Raw genomic sequence first — 13,339 nt, forward strand, 5'->3', positions numbered from 1 at the left:
GGCAATGGAATTGAGTCGGACAGGGCTGGATTTGGTGGTGACGATGCAGGCGGAGATTTAGGGTGAACAGGCGGAAAGGTAGGCTTGGATGCTGTATAGGACGGGATTCGGCTGTCAGTAGGAGGCCCTGGGGATGATAAGGGCAGACTTGAAGTGTGACTACAATGTAGGTGGACTCTAAATAGGGGGTGGCACGACAGGGAAATGAAATGCGGCGTTCCCTGGGCTGGAGACGGGGGCGCTGTGGCTTGGGTGACTTGGGTTTAGGCGGCGTTACTGAGGGGCGTGGTGGCTTTGGGTTTCCTTGGGGAGGAGCCTGTCTGCGGCAGGCGGAGCTGCGGGCTGGACCCTGCTCAAGCTGCCTGCATCTGCCGGTCTCCTTCCCACTCAGACTGCAGCCGCCAACCTGAGCCATGGAGCACCGCGCCCTTCTGCTCCTGCTCCTCGCTTTCCTGACGCCCGGGGCCCCCATCCCCGTACCGCCGGCCCTGAAGGCCCTCAGCAACCTGCACTTGTCAACCAGATTAACATCCCGCCCCGCTATAGACATAAAGTACTCGATTCACTACATCCAACAAAAGGTAAGGCGGGTGGGCGGGAGGGACTAGGGCTTCTCAGTCCCCAGCCCAACCGACGGGACCCCAGGCACGGGAGCCCACCAGGAATTTCAGACCCCTGATGCCTAGGACTTGTCCGGTCTTTGGCTCACAGTTTCCAGATGGTGGCCCTAAGTCCCCGTTCTGTTTAAAATCTCTCCTCCCGTTATCAGTAATTTAATATCAACCCTGGCTCCACACTGTCTTCTGCAGTTGGCCACAACAGTCACTTCAACTCCTCCTCCTAGAGAATGCCCTAATCCAAATTCCTTTCACCTCCCACCAAATTCAAATTATTTAATGCCAGCTCTGGTCCCTGCTCCGTGGTGACAGTCATCCTTTGTCCAAAAACAGCCCCTAAATACAAATTTCCAATCTTATTAGATAATATCTAGTATTTATTAAACTTAAAATGCCAACCTGTCATTTCATGTTCAGCTCAAAGTTGATTTTTAATCCTTTTATTAAGAGTTTTTAACCTTCCCTTTTCTGCATAGGACAATATATATGTAGCCATGCTTGTAAAGGAAGTTGTAGGAGTATGTCAAGATTTGAGGGTGGGAGCGGGGGTGGGGGTTTAGCATCTCCATGGCTCTGAAGCTTGAGTTTAGAGGTTTAAGATAGGTTTGATGCCTTTGTGCTTGGCCTTAGCATAAGGGATTCCCAACAGGCCTGGATGGAAAAGTCCATGCTGTGTGAAATGACAGGTTCTCTTACAGTTCTGTATTTCTAGGAGCCTGTGTAAACATGTAAAAATCTCCGTGTAAACAAAGATTTGGGAAAGATTGGGATTAGAGAGTGCAAGAATCTAAGATTTGGCTTTAGGAGTCAGATAGACCAGGATGCCACTCTGCTAGTTCTGTGACCTTGGATAAGTCACAGTACTTCTCTGATCCCAGTTTCTTGATCTGAGGATTTGGTGATGTTTAAATGAGAGCAGATGACATGTCCCTAGCAGAGTATCTGGCCTCAAGTAGGCACTTATTAAATTGATGGTTACTGATCTATAGGAATTTTGAATAGGAATTTGGGATAGAGGGATGGCATGAATTTGTAGAATAACATGTAGGAAATGGTTTTTAACCCAGAAATTTAAATTAGAGTTTATGAGGAAGAGAAAGCATTTTAGTTGTAGCAGAGTTACCAGGAAATGGGTATTTTTCTCAGGCAACTCACTTAAATTAACTCTCTAGGCTACAGTTTCCTCATTTGTAAATTGAGAGATTTGGACGAGGACCAATGTGTTTTACATTTTACTGAGGAAAATTAAGGGCTCTTTGGGGAGCTGTCTCAGAGGGATGGTGGGTGAAGGCCCAAGCTGAAGCCACGTCAGGGTGCTCTAGTACCCCCTTTCTCCCTGACCTCTTTCAGCCTGAGCTATATGACTGTATCTGTTTTATCTACTGGGATTCTGTTTACGACTGTTTGCAGAGTTTGATTGCTGTAGTAAAACTGAAGGGAAACTATCCAAACGAGTGTCTCTAAAATCCCTTTAGGAATGATGAAAAAGAGAGAACTATCAGCAGAAAAGGGGGGAACGAAGGGGTAGAAGAGACCAGATGATCTCTTAGTGCCAAATTTATATTCCTTCACTGTAAATTCTTTTCTTGATCACTTTGCTCTTTAGAAATATAATTTAAGGTCAGTTCTTTTTCCATTTTTGGTGATTTGCAAAATCTGTTTGGCTTTACTCAGCCACCTTTACCCTTCTGGCTTACATTTAGTTAATATATTAGGACAGATTCCACTTGTATGTTTATTACCATAATAATAATTTTCCTTACATCAATTACAATTGAGTTTTATTTTGTTTTTTAAGAAAAACTTCGTATATGTATTTATTGCATATAATGGTTATATAGTAGCTAATTTCTGGACTGTAGATTTTTAGTTGGGACTGACTATGTATGTGTAAACCAACTTTAATTTTTTTAGTTAGAGCACGTGAAATACTTTTTATGCCTTTTAATATTAAATATTATTATTATAACTGTAAGGCTCAGTTTTTATTTGAGGTTTAATTTTTATCAAACTTTATAATGATTTTCTTTATCTGTGGTTATATCTGTCCAGCTGGCTAAGCTATTCCCAGCTGTCCTTATATGCACATAAGCTCCATGAATGGTCTCTGTAAAAAGTTTAGCCCGTGGCCCTATCCCTCTCCTGCTGAGAAATCCTTCATAACTCTGATGACTTGCAGGATAAAGGTCAAACTCCTTGGCATTGTTCCCCACTGCATAACCCCAGCTGGCCTTTCCAGCTTCGTATCGTGCCATAAGCCCCACTTGCCCCCTGCCCCCCAACACACACATACACTTTTAGCAACACAGACTCAGTTGAATGTTGCTGTGTCAGAAATTCTATCTAGAGTACCATCCCTCTTCTCCACTAGTTAAACTCATACTTCTATCCCAGCTGAAATGTTACCTCTTCTGTGAAATCTTCTTAAATTTAGAGCAACTTAGTTGGTCTTTTTTCACTCTGCACGCTTACTATTTTGTATGTATCCCCCAGCCAGGTGGCACCCTCCACTACCCAGAAGAACCCATAAAAAATATAAAGCACAAGATTAATATTTGTTGAGGGAGTGAATGAATGACTATCCAAAGAAAGCCTAAATGAAGCAAAGTCTACCATCATTTAATTGACATAAATCATTTTTTGTTTACTTTTCATTTTTTACTTCCTGTCTTTACCAATTATTTTTTCTCTTCTTTAGAAATCTTCAAATGGTTGATTTAGTAGGAATATTTGATTTCTTTTATCCAGAATAACTGAATCAGGAGACTAGACAAAGGATAGTATATCACTTGGGCACTTCAAGGCTCTGGGTGCATGTGTGATGCCAGTGTTGTAAAGAGCTCCTTGGGATGGGTGGCCTGTGGTTACAAGGTTTCTCTGCTTCTGCTTACCCTCCACCTCCCACCCCAGCCCCTCAGATAAGACTGTGTGTCCTGAGGAAAGAGAATGGGTCCTTTCAGGCCATCGTCTTCCTCAGGGGTGAAATAGAGAATAATATCTACTGTATTAGTCGGGGTTCTCTAGAGAAACAGAACCAATAGGATGTGTCTGTGTGTGTGTGTATATCTCTTTCTCCTTGGAGAGAGACTGATTTATTTTAAGGAATTCGCTCATATGATTGTGGAGGCTTGATAAATCTAAAATCTGCAGGGTAAGCTGGCAGGCTGGAGACTCAGGGAAGAGTTGCAATTTGAGTCCAAAGGCACTGCCTGCAGAATTCCTTCTTGCTCAGGAGAGGTCAGTCTTTTGTGCTATTTAAGCCTTCACCTGATTAAATGAGGCCTACTCACATTATGGAAGATAAATCTGTTTTACTCAGAGACTACTGATTTAAATGTTAATCTCATCCAAAAAACACCTTCACAGAAACATTCAGAATATTTGGCCAAATATCTGGGCACCGTGGCCCAGCAAGTTGACATGTAAAATTAACTATCACATCTACCAATGTTGTTGTGAGGGTTAAATATGGTAACACATGAAAGCACGTGCTCACTGCCTGGAACGTGGTAGGAACTTAAAGAACTTGATGGCATAACTGCTGGTTCCTTCCCCATACTGTCCTAGAACCACACTCTCCAGAGTGTCATACATTTCAGATTCATCCGCATGCATGACAGTTGCAGTAATGCCTCTTCTAGAAACCTAGTGGTCAGTCACCTATACTCAACTCTTCCTCTTTAACTGCTGACCAGTGTTTATGTTAGAACTCTGCGTCTTAGCCCAGCGTTGAGCTCATGGTCCCCGGCTGCGGCAAGGCCTTCCCACAGCTCCTTCCTTGTATGCTGTGAGGCAATCACACCAGTGGGCTAAGCTCTTTTGATTTATGTACATCTCTTACGGTTCTACTTTCAACTCCTGTTCTAGGTTCCCCCTTCCCACTCTTGTCATGGTGTCCCTGATGTCTAGTAAAACGTAGCGGTCTTGGGCCCCTTGCAAAGGCCTATTGCTCTTTCTCCTCCTCCTCTTCTTCTTCTTACTTTTTCCCTCTTCTCCTCTTATTGGTTCATCTACTGCTGGCCTTCGCCTTAGAACTGGAGTATACCGTCACAAATATTATGTAAATTCTGAACTGATTTCTGGTTTTTCTCACAGAATCATTGTCAGAAGGGGTCTTGGAGATCATGTAGTCCATTCCTTAGATGAATTGACCTGGATCTATATTATGGAAGGTCAGGAACTTGATAGAGCTTGACTGCCATAGAGGTTTGAGAATGAGTTATGTTTCTACTTCTACCTGAATACCTTCAGACAAGTTACTCTGAGCTTCCATTTTTATAATCAGCAAAATGGGGATAATTATACTACTCATCCCACACATTTGTTGTGAAATAAACTTTTATGTGTAAAGTGTTTATTTAGCACAGTTTATATCACTTGGTAGACACTCAATAAATGGTAGATTTATTTTTATTTTATCCTGCAGTTTTTTAATGTGTGTGGCTTTAACTTAACTCCTCTCCAGTCAGAATAAAGCACTTAAATCATCCCTTATCATACCTAAAATAGTTATTCTGGAAAGAATGGAAATCTGTGTGAACTCTTTTCCATTACATAAATAGTACATATGTGCCTTTTTATCAGTGGGATGTAATTTAATACTTGTAAGTAAGGCATAGAAATTTAACTTTTTTCCTTGTTTGAAATAATTTTCTTTCACACAAGACTGATACATACAGAAAGTCATATGAAGCTATTTCTATTTTTTTGTATACTATTTTGAGTTTTAGTCAATTGTGGAGGGGAAAATATGATAATGAATGTATCCTTTTAGGTTTTTCCAAATGCCTTCTCTCTCTTTTTTTTTAAAGATTTAATTTTTTCCTTTTTCTCCCCAAAGCCCCCCGGTACATAGTTGTATATTCTTCATTGTGGGTCCTTCTAGTTGTGGCATGTGGGACGCTGCCTCAGCGTGGTTTGATGAGCAGTGCCATGTCCGCGCCCAGGATTCGGACCAACGAAACACTGGGCCGCCTGCAGCGGAGCACGCGAACTTAACCTCTCAGCCACGGGGCCAGCCCCCTAAATGCCTTCTCTTTTTGATGATCATACTAAATCTAACACAGTCTTTCTGATTGTAGAGTTTTGAATGTATTACTAGTTAATTCTAAAATGTAATTTCACAGTAAAAATTAATTTTAGATTTTGCATTGTCATGTTATATCTCTCTGTCAGGATATTGCAGGAACATTGTGCTTTAGGCACTTAAAACATTTTCAGAGTTTAGGTTCTCGTATTAGCCCTGCCACTAACTCATGTTGTTACTTTGGGCAAGTTGCTTAACTCTAGATCTCAGTGTCCTAATATGTAACATAAGAGGATTGGATCTGCTGATCTCTGATGCATCTGTAATTCTGTTTACTGAGTGCCTCTTGTCACAGGAGACTGTATTAGGAACAGTGGGGATGTAAGCACAAGTTCTGTTTTTTGCCCTAACATTAATTGCCTTTGGTAGATCAGACCTAGACACTTTTTCCATCTCAATTTTGAGTAAGACATAGACTCATATCATGTGAAGTGTTTTAAATTAAAAATCATGCCACTCTACCACTGCACAATATTTATAACATAGAGCATTGTATTTATGTTTATGATTTTTAAGTTTGCTTGGTTATGGGTAGATTGAAGAAAGAAGAATCGTTGACAATATGTCTTTATCTTATTTGTCTTGATTCCTAGTGCCTTGCATGGTTCCCTTTGCATAGTAGTTCTTAATAAAGATTTTTTGGATGGAAAAGATTGGCTATAAATTAAAATGAATAAGGAGTGAGAGGTGGGAGAGTAAACTGAAATATGCAGTGCGTACGTGTCTAATGCGTTAATAATAACAATAATCTGCTACCATTTATTGAAAGCTTTATATACCCTAAGCGCTCTGCTAAGTACTTAATGAACATTGACTTACTTAATCCCTATAGCTGTCCGATGAGGTAGACGCTATTACTGTTCCACTTTCTAGGTGAGAGAACTTCATACAGAGAGGTTAAGTTATGTGTTCAAGATAAACTGCTTATCTGTACCATTTTGTTTTTCTGAAAATAAACTCATAAGTTTCTAGTTCTAAAATAAATGTCATTACCTGGCTTGTTGTGCTAGACAGGATAAGCTAACTTATGCTGTTGTAACAAAACTCTAAATTTTTTTTTTTTTTTTTTTAAAGATTTTATTTTTTCCTTTTTCTCCCCAAACACCCCCGGTACATAGTTGTGTATTCTTCGTTGTGGGTTCCTCTAGTTGTGGCATGTGGGACGCTGCCTCAGCGTGGTCCGACGAGCAGTGCCATGTCCGCGCCCAGGATTCGAACCGACGAAACACTGGGCCGCCTGCAGCGGAGCGCGCGAACTTAACCACTCGGCCACGGGGCCAGCCCCAAAACTCTAAAATTTAAGTGACTTATTTCAGAAATTTGTGACTGATATTGTATTTCCATTGGGGTAAGCAGAGGGTTCTGCTCATTACATTCACTTAGAGATTGAGTGACTGATAGAGGTTTTCTTTCAACATGTGCTTTCATGATCACTGTAGAGTGGAAGAAGAACATGGAAGGATTTGTGCTAGCGTATAAATGCTCCAGCCTGGATATGAGACATCTCACTTTCTTTCTCACTTCATTGGCCAGAACAGGTTAAATTGCTGCATCTAACCACAGGATGGGAAGAAGAAAAGTATTGAATTTGAAGTGCCCAGAAGGAGATATAGCACTAATGGCTACCATACTCATACACCCATCCACCTACTCAGGGTTCATCCAGTTCCTTTTGTATGTCAGGCCCTGGACTAGGTCCTGGGGAGGCAGAGATGATTACATCCTGGAGAACCTCACATTGTACTTGTTGACTCTTGCAATTGTATATACTCAAATGTGTATCTGAAAAAAATGAGAAAGAACTGATAAATTTGTAATTTCTTGGCATTTATATGGCTGTAACTCAGAGATTGCTTCAAAAAAATATCCCTGAAGTGAGATTGGTCTACTTAATGGTTTCTTGCTCAACTTATCATCATCGTTATAGTTCACTGCCCTGCCATAGATAGATAGATAGATAGATAGATATACACACATTCACACATTGAAGCATGTGATTAAAAAAATGAGTGTATTTATTCATATGTTATTCAGTAATTAAAAATAATTGTTTTATGTGTCTTTTCTTTTTTTTTTTTTGAGGAAGATTAGCCCTGAGCTAACTACTGCCAATCCTCCTCTTTTTGCTGAGGAAGAGTGGCCTTGAGCTAACATCCATGCCCATCTTCCTCTACTTTATATGTGGGACGCCTACCACAGCATGGCTTTTGCCGAGCGGTGCCATGTCCACACCTGGGATCCGAACCGGCGAACCCTGGGCCTCTGAGACGCGGAACATGCAGACTTAACCACTGTGCCACTGGGCTGGCCCCTTTTCCGTGTCTTTTTTATATGAAAGAAACAAAATACATATAGAGATTTATATAAAAAATCTTAGATTTGCTTTTAAGTGTTGGATAATTGTTCATCAAAAAGGAAAATTCTGCATTGATGGTATGTATGTTATTGGGGAATTTATAAAAGTCTTTTTGCTTCTGGTTCACAGTTTAAGAAAAGTCCTAGTTATTGTGTATGAGCAGTGAATGAGTTAACGTTTACTGATTATCTAATCTGGGCCAGATAATATGCTAAACTCTTTTACATATCTGTTTTTAATTATTGTAATCACTTTTAAAAATAGCTGATTTAATTTAGGTTCGTAGAGTTTAAGTGTCTTCATCAAGCTGTTAGGGAACAATATTGTGAGTTACATTTTAATCTGTTGCTTTCAAGTTTTATGATCTTTCAGTTGACATCATGATGCCTCTGTGTTGTAAGCAGTGGTAACAAAACTGATGTCTGTATCTGTTTATGTTATGCATTCAATCTTTACAACAATCCTGTGAGGTAGATATCATTCTCATTTTTAGAGGTGAGGCTTCTGAGGTTCAGAAAAGATCAAAAGAGGAAACATCCAAAATATCCAACTTGTAAATCTCCTGGTTTTTCAGTCCCAAATTGTAAATGATTTGTGATATATCCATATAATGAAATATTATTAGCCCTTAAAAATAATGGCCTTTAAGTATATCTGACAATGTAGGGAAATGTGCATGAGTTAATGATAAATGGAAACAAAATAGAAAATGAATGTACAATTTGTTTCCAAATTCATTACTCAGTTTTTATTAAGTACCTACTATGTGCTAGGCACTATTCTAGGCATGGGGGGAAAAGCATTCAAAGCGTAGGGAAGAACAAGTATAAAAACCTGGAGGTAGGTGCATGCCTGGTGGGAGCAACTGCACCTTGCCCAAGGTAACAACATGAGTTAGTGGCAGGGCTAATACAAGAACGCCTTTTAAAGCAATGTGGCCACAGGGTTGTGCCTAAGGGAGAGAGTAGTAGAGGATGAGGACAAAGAGGAAGAGAGACAATGTAAATACTCCTCTAGCAGAGAAGGAAACTAAATGGACTAGGGAAATAGAATTTGATGGCAGGGCAGTTTTGAAGTCTCATGCAAGTTAGTAAAACCACATGACATGGCTATATGTTTTTCCAGCTACATTCAGTTTCTTGGGTATGGATGTGGAGTTGGTGGAGAGTTGTTTTTAACCAGGATTGCGTTTTTTGCCAAATGAGTGAAAGAAAGAGAGAGATGTGGGGGCTGAGGGGTGTATGCAAGGGAGTGATTCTACTCGTGGGCTATGGAATTTAAACCAAGTAAGGAGGGGAGTGAGGATGGGTTGAGGGACAGTGGAAGGGTGGATAGTAGGAGGTTGAAGGATTTGGGGAATCATAGTAGTAGAGGGAGTGAGCTGGAAAGATAAGAGCAAGTAGAATACTTGAAATTGAGGGTATGGCGGGATTACGGTTACTGGGACTGACAAGATCTAGGGTTTGACCATGGTTTAATGACCAGGGTAGGTGGAGGACAAGGTCATTGGAGGAGAGGAGAAACAGGAATTAAGGAGCCAGGATATTGAAATCACTGAGAATTTCGAAAAGAGTTATGTTGGAGTGACAGTAAACAAGGAGCTAAAATCTTCAAGGCATGAGGGAAAGTGAAGCAGCTGTCAGTAGATGATTGTAGCAAGAGTAGTGGGTGGTATACTTTGATGACATAATATTTAGAAGCAATGGGTTGGGGAAGAGGGAGGGAGAATTAGGAATGATGAGAATACCTAGGCCACCTTCAGTCCCAGTGGTGGGAGAGGTTTGAGAGAGAAATCAACTACCACATGACAGGGTCAAATATGTTTAAAATATGTTTATAGCTGCACAAAGAAAATATACTAAAATATTAACTGGTGGAAAAGTATGGGTGATGTTTCATTTTATTCTTTATAGTTTTCTGTATTTTTCAAATTGTCTATAATGAACCTGCATTGTTTTATACTCCATTGAAAAAAGCAGTTGGCCTGTCCTGGCTCAAATAGGCAGTATGTGGCAGCATCAGAACCTGGGCCTTCCGACTCCAGACTGTCACCTAGCCCCATGCCTCCGGGTAAACTCTTGGACTGCTTGTGTTCCTCTTTTGCTGCCTAGCCATGGCTGCTTTAACATCTTTTCCTTAAGTATTTTACATCCTTGTGTTCTGTACAGAGCTGGGCAAGGATGAAGAACTGATTTGCGTGGAGATGGGAGAAAAATAGAACAATGCTCTGTTCTACCCCATTTCAACCTAAGATTTTACTGAATTGAAGAGGAGAAGAGGGGGAGAGGAAAGGAAAGAAAGGTTTCCAGAGGAATTTGTACCTGTGTCAAAGAGAGGGGCAGGATTAGGGTCACTTAAATAGGACCAGAGCTTGTATTTTCCCTAAGTCTCCAGCCCCTCTGATCTGTCTGCTTTTCAAAGATAAGAGCTCATGGTTCCTCTCAGGGCCACTTAGCAGATCCTTCCCAAGTCCATAGTTGTAGGTTTCTCTCTCCTTCTCTCCCCCTCTCTCTTTGACCCATTTCTCCAACAATAATCCTAGTAATAATAATAGGTAATATTTGTCAAGCTCTTACTATGTACTAGACAGTGTTCTAAACACTTTACACATATTGGCTCATTAATTCTCAAAGTGACCTAATGCGGTCTTGGTACTACCATCCTCAATTTATTGATGGAGAAACTGAGGCACTGAGTGTTAAGTGTTTTAATCACTATCTCAGTCTGTCTCCTGATGTTTCTACTTGGAGGTTTTGTAGGTCTGACTCAAAACCGAACTCATCTTGTTAGGTGATGACTCGGTCCAGCTTTCTCATGGGGGCACTATTATCATTAAAAAATATTTATTGAGGGTCTACATATATGCCAGGCATGCTTCTGGAGACAGCAGATGGACTGCTCATGTGAAGTTTATTTTCTGACTAGGAAATAAGTAGATAATAAACAAATAAACATTAAATAAATGAGATAATTATGGACTGTAATGATTGCTTTGGAGGAGGGCAAGGAAGCAAGGTGATATGTATGTGTCAGTATGGGGTACAGCGGATGGGAAAGGCTTTATCTCAGGAAGATTTCTTTGAGGAAGGGACACTGGATCAGAGAGGGAACAGAAAGTATTAAGGCCCTAAAGCTTCAAATGTCAGTTATTTTTGGCTTTTCTTTCTCCTGTACCTCTTGTAATTACCAGGTTGGGTAGATTCCATCCTCAGAGTAGATCCGTTATTTTTACTTATGGCTTTCATCCTCTGTTGTGAGCCCTATCACTGCCTTCCATGGATTGGAAGAGTCTTTTAACTAGTCCTCCTTGCTACCTGCAGTTCCTCCTCTACTGCAGTCCCCATGGGTCACATTAATCCCCTCTCCTCCAGTCACACCACTCTCTGCTCAGAACCTGCAATGATTCCTTATTGTTTGCTTTGTTAAGAACAAAATCCCGTAGCATTCAAGGCCTTCCCACCTTTCTAGTTTGCTATCTGTTCTCCACACATGCTCATTCCTTTCCTGTTTCTATACCTTAGTCCACGTTGTTCCTTTTGCCTAGACTGCCTTTCCCATGGCCTTCCCTTGTTTATCAATCCCATATATCTTTTAAGCCCCATCTCAGACACTGCCTTCTCCTGGAGCCATTTCTTAATCTCCCAGAAAGTGTGTGATCGGTCAGATCTTTCTTTATACTTCTCTCATGGCATGTGCCTTACTCAAGCCTTGTGTTGCAATCTTTTGTACTCTTGTCTTAGTCCCTTTTTAAAGCAAGAACCCTGTCTTGTAAGTATCCGTACTCCTCCGTAGCATACTGCACATTGTTTTACTGATTGTCTTCACAAATGTTTATTGAATCTATGTCTTCCCCCTTTCCCTTTTCCTGCTTCCCTACATATTGAGGTAAGGAAGGTGTGTGTGTGTGTGTGTGTGTGTGTGTGTGTGTGTATGTGTGTGTAGTAGGGAGAGGAAGGGTATAGAAACTTGGTTCCCACTAAAATGCTTTTGGGGAACACGGTAGAATGTCAGGCAAATAAAAACAGACCTTCTTGTTCTCATCTCTTGTTTTGATGATCTGGAAGCTGTGGCTAGTTGTCCGTGCTGACCCTTCGCCCAGTGTATCTACAGAGAAAGAGTCATGCGAGGGAGTGCAGCGGTTTCTGTTGTTTCTTTGTTTTGTGTCTGGGTAAGGGCTAGGGGGAGGGTGAAGAATGAACATGTTATAAAAAATGTCTCCTTGGGGCTGGCCCCGTGGCCGAGTGGTTAAGTTCGCGCACTCCGCTGCAGGTGGCCCAGTGTTTCGTTGGTTCGAATCCTGGGTGCGGACATGGCACTGCTCATCAAACCGCACTGAGGCAGCGTCCCACATGCCACAACTAGAAGGACCCACAACGAAGAATATACAACTGTGTACCCGGGGGCTTTGGGGAGAAAAAGGAAAAAAATAAATTCAAAAAAAAAGTCTCCTTAACAGCCGCTTCTGTGGCAATTGTGAACTGCCCGTGTTTATCAGTGAAAGTAAAGGTGGTTCTTTTTATGATTTTGGTTTTTCATTTGCAAACAGAGGCCAAGAAACTGTATATTTGTAAATCCTTAGTATCTATTATTTACGTGTCAGTTAGTTCCAAGTTGCCCTGCAGTGCTGCAACTGGAGAGGAGCAGCTGCTGTCTCTGTCAAGCTCATGATATTCTCTTTCTTGCTGCTCATATAGTGAGGGCTGCCCACAACGGTTAGGAAAAGGCAGATTTCTTTAGGAGCTTTCTTTGAGTAGCTCTGCAATTTGGTTATGTGATACAGTGAAGTATCATAGCAGTATTATAGCTGATATAATATCTTACATTTATGTAGTAAAGCAGCACAGTTATATATTCATTCATCAAATATTTGTTGAACTCTTCCTATGTGCCATACACTGTGTTAGTATCTGGGGATAAGTGGAAAGCAAAGACAGACCTCATGAAGTTTACGGGTTAGTGGGAAAGAGGATAGTGACAAGAAATTGCAAGTGTGATGTGTGCTTTAAGGAAGTAGTTTGTTGTGGGATCTACAATAGAGTCCTAAGTCTTGGGTATTAGAGAATCCTCTAGGCAGCAATGGTGTTAAAGAAGAGTCCAGAAAGCTGGGTAGGAATTAGCCAGGAGAAGGGAGATGATTGAGATTTCTGTCCAGGTGGAGGGTGTATCGTGTACAAGATCCTAAGTTAGGAAAGAGCAGGCTATGTTGAAGAAACTAAAAGGAGGTCAGTAAGACTGGGATAAGGAGTCAGAGATGATGAGGCAGGAGATGGGCCCTCAACA

At 41.1% G+C, this 13,339-nt stretch overlaps 1 protein-coding gene across 5 annotated transcripts in view; it reads left to right on the plus strand.

Annotated features, from left to right (window-relative positions):
- The window catches only part of PRCP (prolylcarboxypeptidase), a 63,835-nt gene that overhangs the window by 827 nt on the left and 49,669 nt on the right, over positions 1 to 13,339 (plus strand). For 3 of the 5 annotated variants that reach the window (XM_005612007.4, XM_014741841.3, XM_070273253.1), the window contains exon 2: positions 392 to 581. The exons of the other annotated variants lie outside the window; for them this stretch is intronic. In XM_005612007.4, the coding sequence (XP_005612064.2) occupies positions 414 to 581 (168 nt within the window). In that variant the 5' untranslated portion in view covers positions 392 to 413. The remainder of the gene's footprint in view (positions 1 to 391; positions 582 to 13,339) is intronic. 5 annotated transcript variants of the gene reach the window in all.

The sequence above is a fragment of the Equus caballus genome, chromosome 7, assembly GCF_041296265.1.
Source record: "Equus caballus isolate H_3958 breed thoroughbred chromosome 7, TB-T2T, whole genome shotgun sequence".
NCBI lineage: Eukaryota > Metazoa > Chordata > Mammalia > Perissodactyla > Equidae > Equus > Equus caballus.